This window comes from Leiobunum rupestre, chromosome 8 (genome assembly GCF_980474605.1).
Source record: "Leiobunum rupestre chromosome 8, qqLeiRupe1.1.hap1, whole genome shotgun sequence".
Classification (NCBI taxonomy): Eukaryota; Metazoa; Arthropoda; class Arachnida; order Opiliones; family Sclerosomatidae; genus Leiobunum; species Leiobunum rupestre.
Window position 1 is genome coordinate 26,601,366 of NC_143391.1, and position 23,944 is coordinate 26,625,309.

The following is a 23,944-nucleotide window of genomic DNA, read 5'->3' on the forward strand; positions in this document are numbered from 1 at the left end:
TAAAAACAATATGGTTTAGAAATTTTCGATTTCTTTCATTTTTAAAACCTTGAAGATGAGAAAATATTATTTTCCAGTTTAAAGGGTTGTAATTCATTCCACTTCACCGCGGGCGAAAGTGAAATCCAAATTATTTACATCGCGTCTATCAACACCGATTTTTATCGCCAAGGTCCTTCGCCATTAACGAGCAACTTAGGCTAGGCGCTCACAGTCTCACTGCTCTTCGTAACTTCTCCGTCCTAGCTTTCACAAGCCTTTGCTTCGTAACGGAGATAATGCCTTGTGGAAGGCAGGACGTATACGAAACGGAGAGCCAGTGGGCGCCTAGCCTTAGACGAGACCCTTCAATTTAAATATAAATTTTCAAACACTGGTGACGAATTATCTTTACAAATACGAAGCGGAATCTTAAGGATTTAAAACAAGTTGTCAAATGCGAATATAGTTCGTTGTTTCAACCGCCATCTACATTCGTGAAACCTAAAAATACCGTTATAATATTGTTAGTTAATTAAGTTTTAAATTACTATAGTTTAATTCTAAAATTACGCTTTTCAGTTTAACCGCCCGCTCCACTATATAGAGGGCTCCATTTTCCTAGCACAGACAGCGACGAAGCTATATGCTATGATTTGCTATCCCTCTATATACTGAGAGCCAGTTTGCAGATATCCAAGCGCCGCTGTACCTTTGGCAATGGTGTCAACCAATGGAAACATTCTAAATGTCGTTCATTTGGGCGTAAGAATGTGTTTCAAGGGAGGGGAGGGTTTGCGTTATAAAGCTCTTTTGATTTGAACCACGATGGCTCCTCGATTCTGTTCCGAAAGGGTTTTCAGCCCGTAACCCGACGCTCTTATTTTTCAGGATCACCAAAAGTGGCCAAGGCCTACAACTATAGGCGCAAAAATGTTTAAACAAGTGTTTATTTAAAAGAAATCAAGTACAGTAGAGAGTATAAGGAAGCGAAGCGAGACATTAAATGTAAAAACTGACGAAAAGGGCGGCCTGCGAAATGTCCGAGTTACAGCTCCGAGAGCCGCGCGCCTGTCACTGAGACACGATGAAAAAAAATCGCCGCTTTTCCGATATACTTTGCGCGGGAGGTCCCGGCAGGCACGCGCCGCCCGCCTCACCCCGTTCACTGTCGAGACTCGGCTTGACGCGGACTTTACTCTTTCCCGCAGCCTCGACATCGCTGTCAGGCAGAAACGCGCCTCTCCAGCTTCTCTATCCAACTCGTTCGGCCCCTCGCCTTTTCGCGAATCCCCGCTTTCATCCGCCGGATCAAAGACTGAGTTCTTCGGACGTGTGTCTCTCTCATCCAGCTTGCGGCCCGAGTCAGCGAGAGAGCGACACTTGTTGCTTTCACGATCGGACGCGTCAACGAACGATACCCCAAAAAGCCGCTCTTATCTCATCTCGGTTCCGTATGAATGATTGAATGGAATCTCTCGAGATGAGCGTTATCCTTGCACGGGGAACATTATCAATGGTAGCCAGTAATTAAACGGTATTTTTTTTTCATCGAGTAAGAATGGACTTCGAAGCGCTGTTACGTTTTTTGTGGGACCGTCCTTACGAAGAAGACGCCAGCGAAACGACCACTCAGTCGTATCTTTCGTCCACACCTTCGTCGGGTCTAGCGGGGCTAATCGATCAGGACTCGAACGGGCAGCGAACGACGGGCTTAATTGACGATTTCGATGACCAGTCACTAGTCAATTTTACCTCATCCTCGATTGAAAATGTCTTGGACCCCAGCAATTTTCTCTTCAATTTGTCGATCTTCGTGGCGGACCACGTGGCCAATACAACGTCCAATTTACAGCACCGGCAAGTACCGACCGCTACGAGCATTCCACCATTGATCAAAAATCCCATCTCATCCAGGCACGTCTCACTCACGGGTAAGAACTTTCTACCATATATAAGTATAGGCCTAAACCGGAAATCCGGGATCCTAGTGGAATCGTAAACGGCAAGACATACGGATTAATATAGCTTTGTAATTGGAGGCGGTTAAACGTAGCTTTGAATAAACAAAATCTTTCGTGAATTCGGAAAATGTAAGCGTCTTAATAGCGTCACGTCAACAGCAACCTGTCACGCAGTTCTTGTCACCTCAGAAACGGGTCAAACCTGACAAGTTCAGAGTGATCAGAACCATCAGGGGAAGACGCGTCGGTGATCCCAAAATAATTGTAAACTGTATTTGACTAGATCCCGTCGCGTCTCCCGCTTGCAAAACCAGAGACTTTAGAATGCGCGGTGAAATGTTAAACCCAGCTGCTTCTTTCAATCCCAAGAGCGCGTCAGCGAAAACCTACACGCGTATAAACAAACATAGCTTTTCAAAACTTTGAAAAACGCCGCTCCGCAAATTCTCCGAAAGAAAAACGGAAAAACAAGAATCGTAATTAACAATGACTACGCGTAAGTAGTGCCGTATTTCCGCCTAGGCCAACCTAGGCCGTGGCCTAGGGGCCCATCCTTGGAAGGGGCCCTCCAGTGACTGTATTCAAAGGCATAAATCTATAATATCAATCGTAATTTATATTGGAGAAATTCGGATTCCTAGGTAGAAGATTTGTTTTAAAATTACCAAACTTTCTGCCTGGCAGTCTACGGACGCAGCCTTAAATCGCAATGTTGCATAATTATCGCATATTTAGTCGACGATTGTTAAGAGCTTTTATTTAGTAATATAACCTTAGCCGGGAGTAGTGGCGTACTCCTGTAATCCCAAGCGTCTGGGTGGCAGAGTTTGTGGATGGCCGTGTGAGGACGACCGCCACGGGTGTCCCCACCCCTGTCCCCACGTATCCCCCCGTTGGCGTGGCCGTTACACATATCTCGCCCTGATTAATCAAATGGACGAGAGGACTGAATTGTTTCACACGTCACAATCGACTAAAAAAAATATATATATAACCTTAGAGCTCATACTTCTACGCTGAATCAGGGAAACTCAGGCATAGCCTAGTTCCAGGGATAAGAGTAAATGCAGCGCGTGAGAAGGGGGCCCAGACTCCTTATCTTCCTATGGGCCCAGGATCTCTAAGTCCAGCCCTGCGCGTAAGCGGCATAATAGTTCATATTCAACAGTACGGAATCGAATAATTATCTCCAGTAATAACAGCTCTCATAAGGTCTGAAATCTTTCAGACACATTCCCGGGGTCCCCGCTTATAGGCCGACCATCGCGAAGCGATAAAATTGTAATTTTCTAAACACCAGGTTGTTGTCTTTGGTAGGTCAAGTTTTTATCACAGTTTTCTACTTGCTGGGTATCGGTGGCAACGTGGGTGCCCTGGTGTTGCTAACTAGGGGCGAAACGGTTCGAAATCGTAAACAGACGTTGATGATCCGTTGCTTGGTCTGGCACGACCTTCTCGCCCTGGTTGGGTCTTTCGCTCTCATGTACACGCAGCTCTACCTGGCGCCCGAACTCGTGGCCACCCGTTGGTTCTGCGCTCTCAGGGTCCTCCTCAGGACATTCGGCCTGTCGTCCGGATGCGTGGCCATCGTCATGGCGGTCGAGAGGTGGTTGGCACTGACCAGGCCATTCCTATACCATAAGGTAAGAGATCTTTTTTCATTCCCCCTCGAGGTCTGGCGGTGTCCTCGGCGGAGGCAATTAGGTTAATCGGAAATGAAGCCCGCTCGGAATAATGGCGGGGGAAACGTCTAATGGCTTTTACATAAACAGCGAGCCTCGATTTCTAACACCGAATCACTCAATTAATTCCGAAAGTGAGAGGAAATAAAAGGATAGTCAAGAGAGAGAGAGAGAGAGCTGAGAGGGAACATTCTGATCTCCAGGGGATAAGTGAGCGGGTGCCGCTAATGAAGGGCAGACGCCGACGTTTCTTGATTTGGGTCGCCAACACTAAAACTAAGGAGCGGGACGTTATAGTTGTTTACGGAACTTTAAATTACTTAAACCACGCAAGGTCGTCATTGAGGAACTATGACTTTTCGGGTCAACCCTTAGTAATGCTTAGCTAAACGGAAACCTTAGTAGTTGGATCTCGAGGGACCAATATAATTCCAAAAATGTTGCGGGACATTATTATTAAAGACACGCGCGGTTATAAATCCCTTAAGTGCCTTTCAAAATAAGCCCGTATATAACTTTCTTTAGGCGAATTTCTTAGTAATCCCGAAGTAAACTATATACTTCAGGTGTTTGCAGGGAGTACTGATTCTTTAAACTTTGAGTGGCTTTCAAACCATTTTTCCACGCGGAACCCTTTTCTAACGAAAATCAGTTGAACCTCAACTTTCGGGGTGTTGTTGGGGGTATCGAAAATATTATTTTAAATGGCAACAGAATCATATGGAAATTATATCTATGGCCACAACTCCATGATTTAAAATATTTCAATTTATTTTTCCAGTAAACTGAACTAGAATAGACAAGCAACTAGATACACACACCAGCATCTCACCTCCTCTCAGGTTCTCACACTGCTCTCACATGGGTGAAACAACAGTGGCGGCGGCGGAACTTTGTACCCTCCTAGACATTCGACCAATTTGTACCCCCCCCCCCCCCAATACCCTTCCAAAACTTCATAACTAACATTTTGGAATATAATTTTTCAAGACCCTCAGAAATAATAATTATATTATACATAATATAATAATGTATTCATATAATTATATAAATTAAGAAAGTGATTTAATTAAATACTGAATTAGACTCGCTATTTGCAAAAAAAACTTTTCTATTGTCGTGTAAATTACTAGCCAATATGCCATACAAATACTTAATTTTATCGGAGCGCTGTGGGCTTCCCCGGATTTTTACTATCGTACCCCACTTAATATTTTCCTTCCGCCGCCACTGTAGAGCAACGGCCATCACTGGCCGCTTTCCACGTTAGATTTACTATCTTTACCTTCTTTATAACTATCTAACGTCAACATATGATGAAATTGTACATTTTGGCTTCGATATTGGCCAAAGTTAAATAATTATTTCCAAAAACGTCATGTTTTTACATTCCCTTTATTTTGGTTTTCTTACATCTAAACTCAAACTCACCTCCTCTCACCGCCCTAAACTAACTTTTTATCTGAACTCCTCTCATCGCATTTCGATAATTAAACTAACTACACTCACACTCCAAACACTTTGAAAAATCTTATTTCCTCTCACTCTCTTCTCCCTTAAATTCATAGCTGGGAAACTCATTTCACGCTCCTCTCCATTGGAATCTTAGAGCATCTCACCTCCTCTCAATTACGCTCACTGATCTCACGGTGAGAGGAGAGTGCCCATCACTGCTAAAGGGCTCGCGAAAAGCGGAATAAAATCTTAGACAAAACTAAAATTAAACTAATCAAAATATAAGATATTTTATACACGTCATAGAGTTAATAGTTTACTCGTATATTTTTAATTAATTCCGTAGAACCACCTCGTGGCCCACAGTATTAAGAGAAATGAGAAACCAAGTTTAACTATTATGACCTCCCCCTCCCCATCTGAACGTCGATGTCGACTTTTACGATTGAAGTATCATTTAACCTATCGTAAAAGCCGAAAAGGTAATAAAGCGGGAAGCTGTATACAATCGTATATAGGCGGCATCTGACGCAATATAAGGACGGAAAGACCAGCCAGAAACTCGAATATATACGATGAAAGGGTTTTCTATGGGTTCATCATTTTTGACCGTGTAGCCACCGCGGGTGGAGGTCAAAAACCCAATTGCCGTTCGAAGTCTAGCCACTAACTCCCATTGAAGTACACGCGACCATCCAACCCATTTGCTATCAATTTCAATAAAGCAACTCCTACGTCACTGAGACATTTTGTACCGCGTAAAATGCAATTTATCGAGCCATCTCTATTAATTAGCCCATCTTTCAGTACGTAAAATCCCGAAGATTTAATACGATGTTTGGAACTAATAGAAAAATGCCAAGTTAAACGTGGATACTAAATAAATTTTCCCCATAAAACTGGGAATACGACGCGGATAGGGGCGACCGTTCTTTCGTAAACTCGGAGACAGTTTGAAAAGACATTTTCATCGCTTCGAGATTGCCCTTCGTAGATGGAGCTTATCTTTAATAGAATAGCACCCGTCCTCCCTGCAAGGTGTAGTGGACGCGATGAAATCGTCGAGTAAGATTAAAATAGCCTTCGAGCCCACCTTCGCTACGTAGAGAAAACGGAGAAAGGGTGGGTCATCCGACCGAGAACAAATTCGAAGACGTGACACGGGGCAGGCCAGCGGGGGTTCTATCATCTCATTATTGCTCAGGAAAGGGAATGGAAAAGGGGGTGTCCGAAAGGAAATTTGACCTTTAGCCCTCGAAGAAAGGTTTCCTTAACAGTACACTGGCGTCCCTGCATGTGTCACACGATAAGCGATCGCGATTGATGACATTGACTAGGCAGGGCAGAAAAAACGATCAATAGAAATTTCCGATTGCGACATCATTCGCTGGCGGGGGTGGCCTATAGGTGTGGTGGCCGGGAAGCCTTCCTCCAGGCGTAGACCCCGGACGGATTATACACTCCCGCGGGAGATCTTCGATGGATTTAACGAGCAATTTGTTCTTCGCAAAAACCTAGTTTGAGGAGAGAGAGAGAGAGAGTTTATGTTTTGAGAAACTACTAGAAGCTTTCGTTCAGCCCTCGCGACTCTACGTCTTCAATTCAGCGAAATACATAAATCAGCCGAGACGTCATTATATTCGAAGAAAAGACTAAAAAATGTCCGCCTTGTTTCTCAGAAAGGCGACTCGGTCGTTAGCGGATATATTAAATTACTTCAACCGACGAAAATGAAACGCAAAACTCGCCAAATTTCGCTCAATGCCATCGCGGCTACCGCGTAAGGCGGGGTTTGGTTGATTATAATCCGTTTAAAATTCCTAAGAATCCGGAAGCAGCCTGGCATTCCTCCCTTCACCGATATCGAATAAGAAAATTGATCCGCGACCCGGGCCAAAGAGCACGATCTGTCGTAAAATAATACGTACGGCGAAAATTTGCGGGGTGCTTTAAAATGGTCGAGACCCTTTATTAGAGAACGTCAAACAAAGAGAAGGGAATGAAATATTTATCAAGTCACGTGGAAAGTACGCTAGCGTAGGTTTATATTTAGTTCGGCGCGGTTTGAGGTTTCGGAACGTCTCGAATGACAATTAGCGCGGTGATGGGAAGGGACAGGTCTCGATCCCGAATAGCTACGTTCCATCTTATGGTACGTGGCCCCCAAAAATGTCTTCAATTTTCTTCAAAATCGCGTATCAATTTGAAATTTTACGAAATTTTCGACGTATTTAGGCTGTTTGTTAGACGAGCGGTCTTGACAAAATATTTACAGAAAAACCCTTTCGCGAAAATGAAAAAGGAAAAATATGTCAGATTTCTTGGGAGGTCGAGATATCGCCTTCCTACGAATATTTAGGAGTTTGTTTGCATTACGCTTAAAGGAAGTATATTCGAAATAGAAAAAATTGGCGTAACTAGCGCCAGTTAACCCTAGGCTTTAGATAAACCTAGTGGCAGAATCGCGAAGTTAAGTAATTCAACGAATGTATTCATTTCAACCAAGAATATAATTACCCTTTCTACCAATGGCGCTAGAATGGGCGGTGCCTTTAGGCGTTTTACGTAATTACTTAAGCCAATCAGATTACAGGCGTTGGTCGTTCATTCGATCTATAAATATCGGAATTGCTCCTTTTAACCTGCCAAACAAATAAATTTTATAATCATAAATAAAGGTATCTGCTGTTATTATTTTTACTTATTTTCGTTCAATCGAAAAGATATATATTACAATTTTACATTGAAATTTCGCGCCTATAAACCTTGGCAATGAACCCTAGGGCCTAAAGAAGTTTCAAAACCTTGCCCATCAAAACAATTTTTGAGCGACGGCGATTGTCAACGTCGTTATAACGAATCCATTCCCTTCTAGCGACTGAAGGCAAACTACCTAATTAAGTTCGATATTCATGTTTTAAATTAATATATTCCTTGTAATTAACGATAAATATGAAAAATAGCCTTTAACCGCACTGCCGTGCAAAGCACAAAAGCATTAACGACCAAATTTTCGATTTACAGATTTTCGTTTTATTTCTCCTTATTTTATACGTTAAATTCAATTTTGAACTAATTTTCGAATTTAAAATTTTTGGTCTTAGAGAAATGACTTGTTGCAAAACGCATTATTTTACGTTTTTGCATTATTTTCAAACCAAAAACGCATTAATGTGTTTATTTTCTTTAAAAGTCAAATCAAAACGCATTTTTTCGCGTTTTAAGACATGGTTTTAATGATATTTCTGAAATATCGTTTGACCTGTAAATTGTTTAGTACCAGAATATAATTTGAGTTGAAAAATCCAAGTCTACTATATATAATCTTGAAAGAAGTAAGTTGGGGTATCTTAAGGCAAAGAAAGTTTGAATTTCGCGGGTTTTCTCCATATTTTGGTTTTGGTCGTTAATGCTTTTGTGCTTTGCACGGCAGCGCAGTGTTACTGTTGCCCAATTACGCGCAAACATTACGTTAGTTCGAAGAAATTACGATTTCATAATACGAACGAGACTTCCCACGAGATAAGCCTTTGGGCTTCTGTACGATATTATCGAATCGGTCTCTTCCTTTGACTGTAAATAGCTGAGCCGACAAAACGTATCCAAGAAAATATCAAAGGATAAAAGTTGGCTAGTGAAAGAGAGAGAAGCTGATGCGCGGATGTAAATAGAAACTGCAATTTTCACCCGAAGATAAAATAAAATCTATCACGTAGATGTCTTATTTCTCAGTCGCTACGGAACGTAAGATTAATCAGACCCTACTGTCATAGGCAGAAACGAAAAATAAAATTACATTTCAAATTACGAGGCTATCCTCTTAGCTAACGAAACAAAGTTTGTAGAAAAACGTTTGAGAAACTGTCGAGCCGATTTGGTTCGTCGTATATCCGAACGCGTCGCGGGGGATTCCTGGAAACAACAACAATATCGCATCGGGCTAGATATATTGTGGCGTTGGCTGAGACGCCCCGCTCGGAAATCATGCGGGGAAGGTCCCTGTCGTCGAGATATAGGCCAGGGTCACAGTAAGGGGCAGACCCGCGCGAACAACAATGGCGGCGCTAACCATTTACGGTCAAAATAAACATCGGCCCGCTCCCCTTTTTCTTCAGGCGCGTCAATTATCGTTTACAAACAAACCACTTGTCAAAGAAAACGTCCAATGTCGTACGACAGTGGGTCTCGCTTTCCGGGTCTCCAGGGAGGACGCCAGAAACGAAGACGTTAAATAAGAAAAGAGCAATTTATAAGTCTGTTTGACATAGCTGCCGTTGCCCGCCGAGTTTGTAATCGAAAAGTAACCAAGTAGTCCGTCTCTCAGCCCGATATACCCATCTTATTTGAACAGTTAACTCATGTGTGGTTATTTAGTAGCGTTTTCCATTTGACTGCTCTCGAGCGCTCTAGATCGCTCTGATAAACATTTTGTTTCATTTGCGTGCTCGGATCTGCTCCGATCAAGATTGGCGTGTTCCATTTCCTGATCTCGGGTGCACCGAGATCACCCAAAACCGATCTGCCGATTTCGACAGAGAAACGGAACGAGATCGTGATGGAGATCGGAGAAAATTTTTGCGTGTTCCTTTTAGCTTTTTTCACAAAATGGCAGACCAGGATTTAAAAATTAAACTTACTAGCACACTAAAAACAAACAAGATGGCACAATCACAATAGTAGCCTCTTCCTCCTAGCACTCTGGAGTTTACCACTTTGATTAAAAACCGCGGCTAAGCACTGGCAGAGGTAGATAGAGAGAACTATACCAATAGAATGACGCCTGAATTAACTTCATATCGGATGCTGTTGAAGAGAATTCGTTGATTCCCGGGGTCCTATAAGTCGTAATTCCCAATCGGGGCGCAAAATATCCCCCTTTGATTAAAAACCGCGACTCACCACTGGCATAGTTAGATAGAGAGAACTAATACCAATCGAATGACGCCTGAATTAAATTTATATCGAGTGCCGTTGAATAGCATTCGTCATTTCGCGGGGTCCTATACGGAGTTATAGCCTGTACTGTATCCTAGCTTACACTGTATCATTCACCTTCACCACCACCGCCTACATCAGCAACGAAAGTAACAGCCTCTTTCCTCTATACTAGAGGAAGAGGCTAAAAAAGCGCGGGAATTTTAGAAATCTTATATCTTTTTTAATTGTCTCGCGTAATATATTTTTTCGGGGTTGATTTTCTCTTTAAGCGACCCTTTGACCTATTTTAATTGTTAAGTATTTTCAATGACATAACGGATTAGTTATTAACTTATTACAATGAAATTAATTCGAATTTTCACGTTACAATTCTCCGAGATTATAGAGAAGGCGACCCTTTCCCCTTTTAGGAATAACGTCTACTATTCCTCCAAGCTTTGCCAAGCTCTTTCCCGCCTATCAGCGTACACCAGTAGAATATCAATCCGAATAAACAGCCCTGGCGTCGTGAATTTTAACCGAGATTTTAATGCCTAAAAAAGTAAGGATTTTGATACTTCTATGTCAAGGCCTGACTTATTTTATTCCGGAAACCATGTCCTATAGTGTCGTCTGACAACAAAGAAAATGGACGCGAACGTATGCGGAGCTTCTGCCGCGATAATAAAGATTATATGCCGGAAAATCCTTTTTGAAGAGCTATAAAAAAATTATACCAAAGGTCAACGATATCTTTATATACTTTACGGAAAATAATAAAGTAGAATAACCCTGGAAGTTAGCTTCTCCCATAAATCCATTTAAATAAGCGCGATTTTATCTCTTCCTTATTAAAGAACTTTATTGTCGGTAGGGCGGCTCCTCAATTCTGTATCGTAAACTTGAAATTCAATTTTAATTTTTCCAATGTACACATTGTAAATATTTTGTAGTTCATTGATAATTATCTCTTTCTCTTTTTTATATTATACTAGTTTTCACCTAGTTGAGTAAATTGGGGTTTAGAAAACGGAAACAACATGCACTTTACTTTAAATATGCAAATTAAATTATTTTTAAATAGTAAATAGTAATTTTTTTAAATTGCAAACGTTTAATAGTGCAAAATATCATATCTTGTAATATTAACATATATTTGTTTTCTTTGATTAGTGTAAGATGTAATTATGATAAAGCGTTTTTGTACACAATATTTGTAGTTTCTCCGTACGGAGTAAGTATGTACAGCTTATTTTCAGCTCCAACTCTTGAGCACGCCACTTAAAGCTGACCATGGGAAAAGCATGGGTTTTCTAAATTAATTCCCGCACCTTGCGCTTTATTAATTGTCATTGCGAAGCTAAGATTGTTTGGAAAGTGTAGGCGTTTAAAATCAAATGGCATATCGGTTGGTATAATGGGTATGCGTGGAATGAATACGGCCCGGGCACAGTGGCGGCTTAAGAAGGCTGGGTCCCCGGGGCGGCGGCAGTGTTTTGTGACACCCCCCAGGACCGTGTAGAAGTTTTCACGGGTCCGTCTTCTTCAAGTTTAATCGTTCTGATTTGCACCCCCCCCCCCCCCCGAGAGTCTCTCATATGGCACCCCCTGCTGCCCTGGTACCCGGGCAAAGGTGCCAACGTGACAAAGATAGAGAGGGGGGGGGCTGTGAAAAGAGAACGAACGTCAGCGAAAAGGGTCGAAGCATGGACACTGTATAGTGTCCATGGTCGAAGTTCGTGCCATGCAGCAGCTAAGTAAGGCAATTAGAGCCAGAGAGATAAACTCCCGTGTCACTGTATACCCGCGTCTCTTGACAGCGCGAGGTCAGGGGTTTCGGTCTTGCGGTCACCCGTTTTTTGTCCCGTGGTCAAAAACTACGAAGGTTAGCAACCTCAAGACGCCCCTAAAACCTGACGGCAGGGGCCACAATGCCACAGGTCAAATTTCGTGCGAATCGGACAATTATCTTGGGCGTGCAGAGAAGGTTAGCAATCTCAAGACGCCCCTAAAACCTGACGGCAGGGGCCACAATGCCACAGGTCAAATTTCGTGCGAATCGGACAATTATCTTGGGCGTGCAGAGAAGGTTAGCAATCTCAAGACGCCCCTAAAACCTGACGGCAGGGGCCACAATGCCACAGGTCAAATTTCGTGCGAATCGGACAATTATCTTGGGCGTGCAGAGAAGGTTAGCAATCTCAAGACGCCCCTAAAACCTGACGGCAGGGGCCACAATGCCACAGGTCAAATTTCGTGCGAATCGGACAATTATCTTGGGCGTGCATAGAAGGTAACAAACCAATATATATATATATATATATATATATATATATATATAAATCTGATGTTTGTATATATATATATATATATATATATATATATATATATATATATATATATATATATACAAACATCAGATTTTATTTATATAGATAGATAGATGTTTATCTCGCTATCAGAGAAAGTGTAGTTTTTGTTTCTATTTAATCCTGCTCGCGGATCCAGTAACTGTATTCCTCCCTGATTTAAAAGTGATTTGTACAAAACAAAATAGAGCAAATAAATATTCATTATGATAATATTGGCAAGCGCAAAAATCGGGATTCTCGTGTATTCGATACTAACGGGGTAAAATAATTTATTACTCATAAATGCAATGCTATCGGACGATCAATTTTACGTTGTCTAATTCATTCAAAGGCCAAGTAATGACGTACAGTTTATTTCCAGCACGTAACGCTAACGAGGATTCGTCGAGCCATATTTATGCTGTGGTTGGTGGTTTTGGTTCTGGTCTGTTTACCATTTTTCGGATTCGGCCTGTACTACAACGACGACTTCGTCAGAAACGTCCAGCAATCCTCGCCGCGTCTGAGCTCAGGTTCCCAACCGTCGTACGGAAACAGAATCGAAAGGGTACGTTCCATCCGGGTCGCGAATTCCCCAAGCAACTCCAACCTCAATTTTACAACTTTATCCGTATAGACGCCATGCATCCGTTATCGATTCGCTCGAAGACCGTGCCACGTAGCCTACGCCTACGTCCTGTTCTCCTTTGGAATGTTCCTATCCATTGTCATCGCGGGTTGCAATTTGGCCGTAGTCCGAGCATTGTGCCGCATGGGGAAGGATTGCCCGGCCAGACGAGCTTGCGCCACCACATCCGGAAGTAGCCGGCAGCTCTCGCACAGCGGAAGTTACCATAGCCAACAGCAGCAGAAAGAACCGAATGGCGGCAGCGGAGGGGGCGACTTTAACCACGCCACTAACGAAGAGATTTCTTTTGCCAAATTAATGATTATTCTCAGCGTCTTTTTCGTCACGGGTTGGGTCCCTCAAATGGTAATTACAAATTACCGCAAGATTAACCTAATAGTATTTTCACGATTATGGTTATTACGGTTCTGATTAAGGTGACGATAATAATGGCCCAAGCGAGTCCCCACAAAAAAGATCATCCTTTTTACCGGTTGGCGGATATTTTTTTGGCGTTGAACTTCGTTCTGGACCCCGTCGTTTACGTCTTATCGAGGAGGCCCCATCGAAGGAGTTTTCGACGAAGAGTGGTTCAACTAGTGTCTTGCGGTTGCTTCTATTGCTGTCCACGAAGTGACCTCAGAGACGGCTCTCTGAGGTCATCGACGCAAGGTAAAGTCAAAAAACGTAGGCTCGCCGTTTCGTATTCTTTCTTAGATTAAGCAGAGTATTTAAGACATTAGAGCGGTCAACAACAAACTCTATAGATAAAAATCCGTTTGAAATAGAAATTGGATTTTTTAGAGCTACTGGCCGAGAAGTTGTTGCATCACTCGTCCAAATTCTAATCCGGCAGCCCGGGACCCGGAAGGGTTTGTCACTGGTCTTCCTCTAATACCCGGCGATAGGTCTCCCGCGGCGCGAAAAACAGGATCAAGGGATATATTAAGCTCCAAATATTCGTCTCTATTTCATTACTTTCTCCCCATAGTACGGCCTACGGGAGAAACGATATAAATTCTCGGGCTAATTTATCGGGTTAACACTTAGACAGTCTGATAATAGTATTTCGTAGTTCCCAAATTAGAACTTTTACTTCATTTATATTAACATTGCCTTTTCTTTTTCTTTCTTTCCCGCTTACGTGTACCCTTTTCCTTTCAAAGCTACAGCTTTTGTCTACAAAACAAACTTCATCAGTTCCAACTATCGGTAGGTGCCGTAAAATAAAAGATTACGTATATCATGAATGTATTCCTTCTACCATGAATATCAAGTTGCCTTTGGTAATCGTTTTCTCAATCGCGGGGATGGGAGGGGCTTCTTTATTATGCCGTTGGTCACCCGCCGTCGCTCAAAAAATGTTTCCCACGCTTACCGCGAAAATTAATTCGTCAAATTTTAATACATTTCTTTTCTATTGAACAAAAATAGGTTAAAATATGAACATCAATTTGCAAATACCTTTATTTGTGATAATAAACTGATCTTCTAGAGTACAGGCATTTTTCTAAGGATTATAAGTAATTTTCTACGATTAAAATTCGCAATCCCGGAAATATTTTGTGGATCGAGTCAACGACAAATGCCTACCTCGGTGATTTTACGTAATCACCGACCATCCTGGCCCCAGATGGACGAGATGGTAGAAACGGTCATGATATAGTTCGATATTCATGGTAGAAATGTATACATTCTCGCGTATACTTCAAAGTATAGGTAACTCGGGGAAAGATGAATAGGTCGTGAAAGTTACGTGTTTAAAATTAAATAACGTCAAGCATGCCATCGGCGCGTTAGAAATGAAAGCAAAATGGTGTCATTCTCGATAACGCTGTCGTATCTTTTTCCTTTTCCAGTTTTCATGGCCCTAACAAAAAGCTGCAGCTTGGAGATCCCGGAGATGATGAGCTGGGCAGCGAGAGACGGTCCAGCAGCGGCGGCAGCCGGGTCAATTCCGGAGGAAGCGGAGGATCGGTTCGTCAATGCGGTGAGCATCTCTGCTGTTACCACGTTCAAGATCGATGTCTCTCGTCCGCGGCTAACGGAGCCGCGGCCAGTTGCGAGGTCAACGAACTCGACGAGATCGTCCAAAGTCCGGTCATCCTGGGACGACGGAAGTTCGGCCGCATTCGAGCGCCTCGACTTAACTTCTGCACCAGATCAACAACCCACGAGGGGTGCATCGTCTGCCAGGGATGTCCAACTTGCCCCAGAGGTATATCGCGAGAATCTCAATTTATAAAGCCTCCGAATCCATTTAGTTATTTTGTTGCTGGGCTTCTTACAGCTTGTCCAGGATGCTGTCATTTTGCATGCGGCAGTAGACGACACCAGCGGCCCCAGCCAACCCGTTACAGAATGAAATACCCGCCGGATGAGGGCCCCTTCCCCAGGCATTTGCGTAATTGTCATTCGGAAGGATGCGGTCAGCAGGTCGCCGCTGGTCATCATTGCGTCAGAAAGTATCAAAATACCTGTATAAATGACGATCGACCTGTCGTCAGCGATTTTGTTCTGGAAACGAGAAGTTCCCTCTATTTTCATATTTGAGCGACAAGCGTGAAGGGCAAATGTTAATATTGTTGAGGGTTTTAGCACACTATAAATTTGCGTTAGGATTTCAGGTACCAACACGTTGCTTAACCTTTCTGTCAATGACCTTTTTAAGTGTTTGTATTTTATTGTTTGTTAATAAAAATTATTTAAATGTATTCATGCCTGTTAAATAAGATAACGGTTTTTCAAAATGTGTGAAAACCAAATTTAATACCACTTAAAATTTAAGAACTTACGCATTTCAATAATGAGATCTTTTTTAAATAAAAGATACGATTTCCTTAATTTCCGTCAAAGTCTTTTTCCAGTGCTAGATATACAACATATTTACAAAACTTTGGGGAAATAAAAAGTTAAAGTTTCAAGTTTCATCAGGTTTGGGTGGGGAAACCGTGACATCGTCATCCTCAGTTTCACCTTTCGAGTTTTCGTGCAAAATAACATATTCGCGGGTGCTGTAACCAAATTTAACTACATCTTGCTCCATCAATTCAACGTAGCGTTTAGGTTCAACTTTGTTATTATTTACGAAAGTACCATTAGCGGATTCTAAATCGATAATATATGGCCTGACTCTTTTCCCGATGGTTCCATCGTCCCGATTGTAGTCTACCAACCTAAACTGCAAAACTGCGTGTTGTTTTGAGCAAGAGGGATGATCAGTTGGTATATCGCACACGGCTCTCTCTCGTCCCAGGAGGTAAGCACTTTGTCTATGGATGGGAATGAAAGGCAAGGATGTTTCCCCCTTGAAAGGGTACAGCCTCCAACGGCGTTTTGGCTTCCTAGCTTCTACAGGCTCATTATACTTTATCACGATACCGTTAAACGTGTTAGTGTCTTCAGCTAACTTTCCAGACAATCCAAAATTTGGTTTAGCCTTGGGCTCAGCCGGTTTATCCTCCTCCTTTTTCACTCTGTCCTCCGCTTTGCCCCACTCGTAGTTTTCATCTTTTTTCTTATCATTGGATCTGCGCCTTCTGGACCTATGATTATTTGGACTTCTTTCCCTGTTTCTGGACCTATTTTGGAAACTATTTCTTCGAGTCTGCTCATCGTCAGAAACAACCTCCCTTTTAATTCTCATAACAGGAGACCTTGACCTAGAACGTGACCTGTGTCTTTTTCTTTGCAATAATCAAGTAACAATTAGACAAATTAAGAAGCAAATTTTAAGTACACCGGACTACCTTTTATTGGGAACCTTTTCTCGTTCATTATTATGCTTTCTATGTTTATCATTAGTTTCTCTATCCCTTTCACTGCGATTATTACTTTGGCTGCTTGATCTATGTTTTGATTTAGAACTATGGTGTCTGTCAATGGATTCGAATTTTGTATCACTCTTTTTGTGTGATTCACGTGAGGAATGGTGTTTACCATGATGTCGATTCGACATATTTCTAAATGAAATAAAAGTTATCAAACAAGAGATCAAAACCATCAAATGAGTTTCAAAAAGTTGAACAAAGGCTTACACATTTCATAAATAAACAAACAAATACGTACCTTTATATTATACGATTCATCCAAATATATCAAAATTAAAGATTCTGGACCTATTTACGATTAATTTAAAGATTCTTAAACTTTTAAAATAAGAATTTACAATAATTATGAAATATACAACCTCAAGCGGGTAAGTCGTAAAACAAAAACACAACCTACAATCGCCATTGACAAAAATTCAAAGCCGATCAATACGCCTGCGCTGCGAAATGCGTACGGCTTTGAGAATATTATTTAGGTATTCTCAGCGGTCCATCTTTAGCTCCTTGGTGTCGAGTGGAGCGGCGGCGTATAGTCAACCGGAAGTGGGAAGGAGTCGGTTTCCTTTCTTCTCCATCCCCGAGAATAAGTTCCCCCCCAACTGCTTATCGGTGTCGACCGCCACCCGCGCCGGTAACGTATTGTGCCGAAGAGGATGATGATAATTTGACCAGCCCTTTTTAACTCAAGTTAATATATAACAATCATTCGCACACATTTTCTATTTAGGTAAAAATTATATTAAGCACTTCAATAAACGTAGTTAATCCTCGTTTGATTTAAATATGGTTTGAACGCCTTCCTCGTAGATATTTTTCCCTCCCCTTCACAACGTTTTTGTTTGCCTAGTATCCATAACACTATAGTGTCCGGCATATTTATGTGTAGTTGCGTTTTTTAAACATTTAGCATGCTTTCTTTACATTGAATTGCTTCTACAAACGCTTAACTATTAAAAACAGATTAACAAAAAATGCTATTTCCATGGTGTTTAAAACAGGCTTTTAGTTAAGCCTTGTGAGAAGCATTGTAATGCATTGTAATAAATGATATTCCTTCGGGATTAGCTGGGAACGGTAAATTTAGAACCTTTGGGGTCATACGCGTGAGCTTCGGATTCATTGCCAAAAATTTAATGGGCAAGAAATAACAGAACTGCATAGTATTAAATAACGTGTTGATTTAAACACAAAACATTGTAGTCTTCTTAGTAAATTATAAACGGTAGTTGTAAACCATTACGGTTATTGCATTTTTGGCTCCATATTTATCCTATATGCCTAAATTACTACGCTTAAACGCGTAACAAATAACACGTACGACGTACAAACAGAGAAAATATAGCGAAAGAGGGTGCATTACCGAAGGAAATGAGAAATAACGTTACATTTAATAATTAATTTTTGCAAAATTAGGCTACCACTCTTCGGTATGAAAAGAAGGGAACAAATTTGGTCCCATATTATTATCAACCCATGTTAAACCGCCAAGCAGTTGTAAAAGAACCCCCGTAATAAACGTTTAGAAGGTCGTGTTGCAAATGAAAGAGCGACTAAAAAAACTCGTTCATTTTCTTTCAATAGAAAAAGAGCCTAAAATAGACCTGAGACTTTAACCGCGAACCTTGAATTCATACAAACTAAACACGAAATTCTAGCGAACATTTCATGGGCAATTTCAGTTCCAAACACGTGGTGTTTTAAAAGGTTGCGCGCTAAATGTATTTTGGCCTATTTTATAATATTTTGGCCTATTACCAAAATTACGAGGAAAAATAATTCCACGTGTATTTAATATATGAGAAATATTCACGCAATATTATTTAAATTTTGGTTTTTTTTTTCAGGAGAGAAAATGTCCGTGATAAACAACATGAAGCCTTTATCTTTGCGATCCCTCCATCTGCACGAGACTCGCCTATTGTATTATTCAAAAAACAAATCTAACAATAGGATCGTCTGTCATGTAAGGGCCTTTACTTTTTTGAGGGGGCAAACACTATGTTTGCGTCACAAACTGGATATTTTTTATCGCTATGCTACCAGTTATCGGTGTGGTAATTATAGTTCCGGCCCTTTAACGGTATTTCCCCAACTTTCCCCCACTCTCTCTCAAAAAATTTCCCAGAACGGACTTATGAAAATGGGAAGCAACAGTAGTAAAAGCGCTACTATCTCATCGTTCTCTCACAAAGATCAACGACAACAAGTGGCATCCGCGATGGCTTCAGCGTACTTTCGAGAACCTAAAAACAACCAAGTAAATATTCCCTTCTTTTAATTTATTCGAGAATTTTATTTAATTCTTCAAGCGATTAAAAATTTATTAGATGTGTTTTAATATAAATTATATTACTAGAAATGACTTAGTTTTATAATTTATCTTCAATTAATGATTTTTATTTAATAAATATATCCTTTATATTATGAAAATTAAATCGGAAAATAGTAATTTTTCTTACTCATCCTGGGCATATTATTTGAACGTTTTCATTTAATTTATCATTTAAAACTGATATATTTAAGAAGTGTTAGATGTTGTAAAAAAATTAAGAAAAATATTTTTGTATCTTTGTTAATTACTTTGGGCCTAAAGGTTATATTTTCAAAAAAATATTATTATTTCTAAATCCAGTTTCTAAGTAGGCTAATATTTCTGTACAGATTAGACTTCTGGAAATCAAGTTTTCTCTATACATCAACTTTGAAATATAGGGCATTTTCCTTGAATGTTAAAATTTTACAGGTGTATTGTGAGAAACACCCCCCATTAAGTTATTTAAAAAAATTATTAAGTATTGGTAATGGGGAAAAAGAAAGTTATCACTCAGGCCGAAAATGGTTTAATGACAAGCACACTTGTCTTTAAATATTTCTGAATCTTCTGAACAATAAATACATTTTTGTTCTAAACATAACTAGTATAAGATAAGTGAACAAAAATGCATTTATCTTTTTTTAGGGGCTGACATTGACTTTAAAAGATAGAGATTCGCTTGGATTAAGGGGGCTCCTACCACCGGCGGTTAGGACCTTAGAAGAACAAATCGAGGCTGTTATTAAGAATATAGACAGATTTGAAGATGATCTATCAAAATATTTACATCTTCGGCATTTACAGGTATATTACATTAATGACATTTAAATTATAATAAAAGTAAAAAAAAATTTGAACTTCAGGATCATGACGAACATTTGTTTTATTGCGTCATGGGAAAATATACAGAAAAGTTGATGCCCATTGTCTATACCCCAACTGTGGGGCAAGCTTGCATTGACTATAGTCTGCTATACTTTAGACCAAGAGGTTTATTTATATCGATTGAGGATAAAGGAAAAATCTATGATATTTTAGGCAACTGGGCTGAAAAGGATATAAAAGTATGTGTTTACAATTTTTCATTATGGATTGATTGATTAATTAATTTTATATTTTTATAAGGCCATTGTTGTTACTGATGGCGAGAGGATATTAGGTCTTGGAGACCAAGGAGCTAATGGAATGGGAATTCCTGTTGGAAAATTGGCACTATACACTGCCTTAGTTGGTTTCCCTCCCCACCTAACTCTACCCATCACCTTGGACACTGGAACAAATAACAAAGATCACAGGGCGGACCAATTCTACATTGGATTGAAAAAAGACAGAGTTAGAGGAATTGCCTATGACGAATTCATAGATGAGTTCATTACAGCTGTCATTAAAAGGTTAATAGACTTTCCTTGATGATTTCATTTAATAACTTCCTTATAATACATTCAGGTTTGGAAGGTCTTGTTTGGTTCAATTTGAAGATTTTGGCAATCAAAATGCATTTAGATTATTAGAGAAATATAAGACTAAGTGTTGCACTTTCAATGATGATATACAAGGTAAACCTTTTACGAGGGTTTCAGATAGAAGAGTATAAACTTAAACCTAATAAAACATTTCTAATAGGCACTGCGTCAGTAGCTGTTGCTGGAGTTTTTGCAAGTTTGAGAGTTACGGGCCAAAAACTTTCTCAAAACACATTCCTTTTTATTGGAGCTGGAGAAGTAATGTCAATATTTGAATTGGCATAGTATTAACCAGTTCCAACTAACACGAGATATAATTTTATAGGCTGCTTTGGGAACAGCTGATCTACTAGTAATGGCCATGATGGAGGAAGGCTTGAGTAGCGAGGAGGCACATAATAAAATTTGGCTCGCTGACTCCCGGGGCCTTATCTTAAAAGTTAGTACAAATAAATCAAATCTCTATCTTAAAAAGAAGAGGGTCAGCATTTTCTTTTCTTTGAAGGGACGCCCTGAAGGAAATATTGATGAACACAAGGAAAAATACGCTAAAGATCACAGTCCAGTCAGGGACATTGATAAAATGGTAGAACTTGTGAAACCCACCACCATAATTGGTAGATGTCCAAATTTTTTTTTTTTTTTTAAATCTTTCTAATAATCTAGCTAAAAAAAATTTAATTTTGAAGGTGTGTCGGCTCAAGGAGGGTTGTTTACCCCTCGTGTACTTAATTTAATGGCAGAATACAGCGATAGACCCTTAATTTTTGCATTGAGCAATCCTACTTCCAAAGCCGAATGTACCGCTGAAGCGGCTTATACCCATACTAAGGTATAATTTAACTTTCATTTTCAAATAACTTTCTGAAAATAAAATTAATGAACTACCTTTAACAGGGCCGATGTATTTTTGCCAGTGGTAGTCCCTTTGACCCTGTGACTTACGAAGGAAAAACCTTTTACCCAGGACAAGGAAATAACGCTTATATATTTCCGGGAGTTGGATTGGCTGTTATGGCTTGTGGTGTTCAAACTATACCCGACCAAGTCTTCCTAATAGCTGCGAGAGTAGGTTTCGAATTGTCACACAAATTTTTGAAACTCCATAATGAATTTATTTGCTAGGATTTGGCAGAGCAAGTAAACCAAGGTGATTTGGAAGAAGGACGCGTGTACCCACCACTCTCTGATATCTATGAAGTATCGGTCAAGATAGCCAAAAAGTTGTCGCAGTATTTCTTTTCCCAGGGGCTCGCTACTGTTCCAGAACCCAAGGATTTAGATAAGTTCCTCTACGATTCCCAATATAGGCCTTTCTAAAGTACTATGTTAAGGTTTTAAAATGTTTAATCCTGTTTGCCAGATAGCTCTGTGTATAAATAATGAGCTACATTTATTCTTAAGGAGAATGTAAAATTGACGCAATATCGAGGAAAGGGAAAAAAACTATTTTTAAAATCCTATGTACTTTAGTCTCTTATCATTGAACAAAAACCCCTTTTATCCATTAAAGTTCTAAATTAATCTATATTAATATTTCAGTTATTTATTAAAAATTGTTTGAAATATTGTATTCTATTTTTAGTTGTATTTGTTAAAAGTTTAGATCTGTTCCAAAATGTTTTTTGTATAAATTTATATTTACTGTTTTGTTTTTTTGCATGGTGGCCATTAAATACATAATCTATACGTATAAACCATTATTTGGCTCGTAATTTGTGTTCAGTGTACTAAATAGAAATATTTTTTGCGAGTTTGTTGCTATATTAGGTCAACAACCAACTTGTAAAATTTAAATATTGTGAAGTATTATTAAAGGTGTTAATTACTATGGATTTCATAATTAACAAAGTATTTGGCAGTAGCCAAAAAGACTTCAAAAGTTTTTCCATTTTCAAATTGCGCTTTGTTATAGTATCAACTTTCATAGTTGTCACCATAATAATCAAATAATAATCAGCTAGGCTAATACCCAAGGCACCACCTTAGGCCTAAGTCATCATGCGACTTTTGAAGTCATTAATTCGGTGGCCAGGTTACAATGCGTAGGAGGGTGGTGGCAAGCCCTGCATGCCACACGTTCGAGCCAACAGCTCGCTACACTTACTATTACCGTTAACCTCAACAAGTTTATGTGGAAGGGGAAACCCCTTAAACCAGTGGGGAGAGGACTTGCAAACTCAACACAGTATGAGTTGTTCCGAGTTTTCACCCAGTGCCAGTTGGGTAAAAGTTTATCCCTGTGGTCAAGTAACATTGGTGAGGTCACTATGTTTATTCTTGGGATGTGTCATTTTAAGTTTTAGAATGTTCTTGGCATAATAATTTTTGATTGGTGTACCCCAGGACGCTAGACTATTTCAGCTAGGAAGAACAAACACAAGTAGAATGCAGCTAGTCATTAAACACGCTAACGCAGAATTGTGTACAAATTTCATTGGACGAACCTTTACGCTGAACGTTTTACGGAAAGGGGAATCAATTTCCGAATATTCCCCTTCCGCCGGCAGCAGGCGCTAAAGGGTCTAACCAATGAGAAATATACACAGGAATATGCACTGATTTGACCCAGCGATGCCAGACGTACGATAATTATCGTACACGTACGCGAATTTCGTTTCAGGTACGATGTACGATGTAAAATGTATTATCGTACGCGAAAGTACGATAATTTTGTCTATATTTTACAAAATAATTTTTACACTGTTACAACACCACGTATGATAAAAATCGTGTTTCTTCTGCCGTTGCCGTTATTTTCTACGCGCGCAGTGAAGGATGGAGCCTGGAGGGGAAAATTCCATACCTCTATAGTGAACTATTTCCCCCATCTAGAAGCCGACTGCCGAAGAACTCCCAGAATATCTAGCGCTTTAGCTGACCCCTATGAAACGGTAATGTACGTTTATTTCCGAAACGTGGCGCCACTTACACGCGCCTACCGGCTACCAAAGGCTTATGGGTAATGTTTTGGCTTACACATCGCCTCGCCAAATTTCCCCACTTCCGTGCTTGGATCTTTACCCGGACTATTTTATTTGAGCAACGGTAAGGACCAATTTTACATTCATCATATATAACTTCATAGAAGCCGTTTAAGAAGTAAAACATTTATTTAGATAATTATACCAATAAGATAAACGGTATATTACTAGTTATTTCAACAATAACATTAAAATATACACTTGCAATGCAACGTTAGAACTTAGGAGGCTTCTAGTGCCGGCTTTAGTTTTCGCTAGGCCACAAATGCAAGTTACCTTGAGACGTAGAAACTAGAAAGTTTAAAATACAGTGTATTTTATCACACCAAAAATAAAACATTATATACAATGTTTTTTAAATTTATGTTGTACTTGTT

General features: G+C 40.1%; 3 protein-coding genes across 8 annotated transcripts; 2 read left to right on the top strand and 1 right to left on the bottom strand.

Moving 5' to 3' along the window:
* Positions 1-1,367: 1,367 nt before the first annotated feature.
* Positions 1,368-15,617, top strand: LOC149932934 (rhodopsin, GQ-coupled). 4 transcript variants are annotated; one of them, XM_090155726.1, is made up of 8 exons: positions 1,368-1,913; positions 3,261-3,586; positions 12,731-12,916; positions 12,986-13,342; positions 13,414-13,648; positions 14,143-14,188; positions 14,836-15,194; positions 15,267-15,617. In XM_090155726.1, the coding sequence occupies exons 1-8, from the start codon at positions 1,541-1,543 to the stop codon at positions 15,527-15,529; spliced, it is 2,145 nt and encodes a 714-aa protein (XP_090011852.1). In that variant the 5' UTR covers positions 1,368-1,540; the 3' UTR covers positions 15,530-15,617. The 4 variants fall into 4 exon arrangements, with proteins under 4 accessions (XP_090011852.1, XP_090011853.1, XP_090011854.1 ...); XM_090155727.1 differs by having other exon boundaries at positions 14,149-14,188; XM_090155728.1 differs by lacking the exon at positions 14,143-14,188 and having other exon boundaries at positions 13,414-13,663; positions 15,267-15,475.
* Positions 15,618-15,716: 99 nt separating this feature from the next.
* Positions 15,717-17,380, bottom strand: LOC149932935 (putative serine/threonine-protein kinase DDB_G0280133). Of its 2 annotated transcripts, XM_090157530.1 has the most exons (4): positions 17,166-17,380; positions 17,045-17,094; positions 16,726-16,938; positions 15,717-16,662 (listed from the first exon to the last, which is right to left on the bottom strand). In XM_090157530.1, exons 3-4 carry the CDS (start codon positions 16,932-16,934, stop codon positions 15,897-15,899), a joined length of 975 nt encoding a protein of 324 aa, XP_090013656.1. In that variant the 5' UTR covers positions 16,935-16,938; positions 17,045-17,094; positions 17,166-17,380; the 3' UTR covers positions 15,717-15,896. The 2 variants fall into 2 exon arrangements, with proteins under 2 accessions (XP_090013656.1, XP_090013655.1); XM_090157529.1 differs by having other exon boundaries at positions 17,045-17,379.
* A 32-nt stretch (positions 17,381-17,412) lies between these two features.
* LOC149932936 (NADP-dependent malic enzyme-like) lies at positions 17,413-22,283 on the top strand. 2 transcript variants are annotated; one of them, XM_090157528.1, is made up of 13 exons: positions 17,413-17,533; positions 18,651-18,769; positions 18,932-19,063; positions 19,766-19,924; positions 19,984-20,184; positions 20,246-20,511; positions 20,567-20,676; positions 20,744-20,841; positions 20,909-21,022; positions 21,089-21,200; positions 21,273-21,415; positions 21,481-21,651; positions 21,709-22,283. In XM_090157528.1, exons 2-13 carry the CDS (start codon positions 18,659-18,661, stop codon positions 21,901-21,903), a joined length of 1,812 nt encoding a protein of 603 aa, XP_090013654.1. In that variant the 5' UTR covers positions 17,413-17,533; positions 18,651-18,658; the 3' UTR covers positions 21,904-22,283. The 2 variants fall into 2 exon arrangements, with proteins under 2 accessions (XP_090013654.1, XP_090013653.1); XM_090157527.1 differs by having other exon boundaries at positions 17,414-17,533; positions 18,651-19,063.
* The last annotated feature ends 1,661 nt before the right edge of the window (positions 22,284-23,944 follow it).

Bases quoted from the DNA above. Each gene is read 5' to 3' on its own strand.
- LOC149932934 (XM_090155726.1), top strand. From the start codon at position 1,541: ATGGACTTCGAAGCGCTGTTACGTTTTTTGTGGGACCGTCCTTACGAA. The intron at 13,343-13,413 runs GTAATTACAAAT...GTTCTGATTAAG, and splicing joins CGGGTTGGGTCCCTCAAATG to GTGACGATAATAATGGCCCA. The intron at 14,189-14,835 runs GTAGGTGCCGTA...TTCCTTTTCCAG, and splicing joins TTCATCAGTTCCAACTATCG to TTTTCATGGCCCTAACAAAA.
- LOC149932935 (XM_090157530.1), bottom strand. From the start codon at position 16,934: ATGTCGAATCGACATCATGGTAAACACCATTCCTCACGTGAATCACAC. The intron at 16,663-16,725 runs GTAGTCCGGTGT...ATTATTGCAAAG, and splicing joins GAAAAGGTTCCCAATAAAAG to AAAAAGACACAGGTCACGTT.
- LOC149932936 (XM_090157527.1), top strand. From the start codon at position 18,659: ATGTCCGTGATAAACAACATGAAGCCTTTATCTTTGCGATCCCTCCAT. The intron at 20,185-20,245 runs GTATGTGTTTAC...TATTTTTATAAG, and splicing joins GGGCTGAAAAGGATATAAAA to GCCATTGTTGTTACTGATGG. The intron at 20,677-20,743 runs GTAAACCTTTTA...CATTTCTAATAG, and splicing joins TTTCAATGATGATATACAAG to GCACTGCGTCAGTAGCTGTT.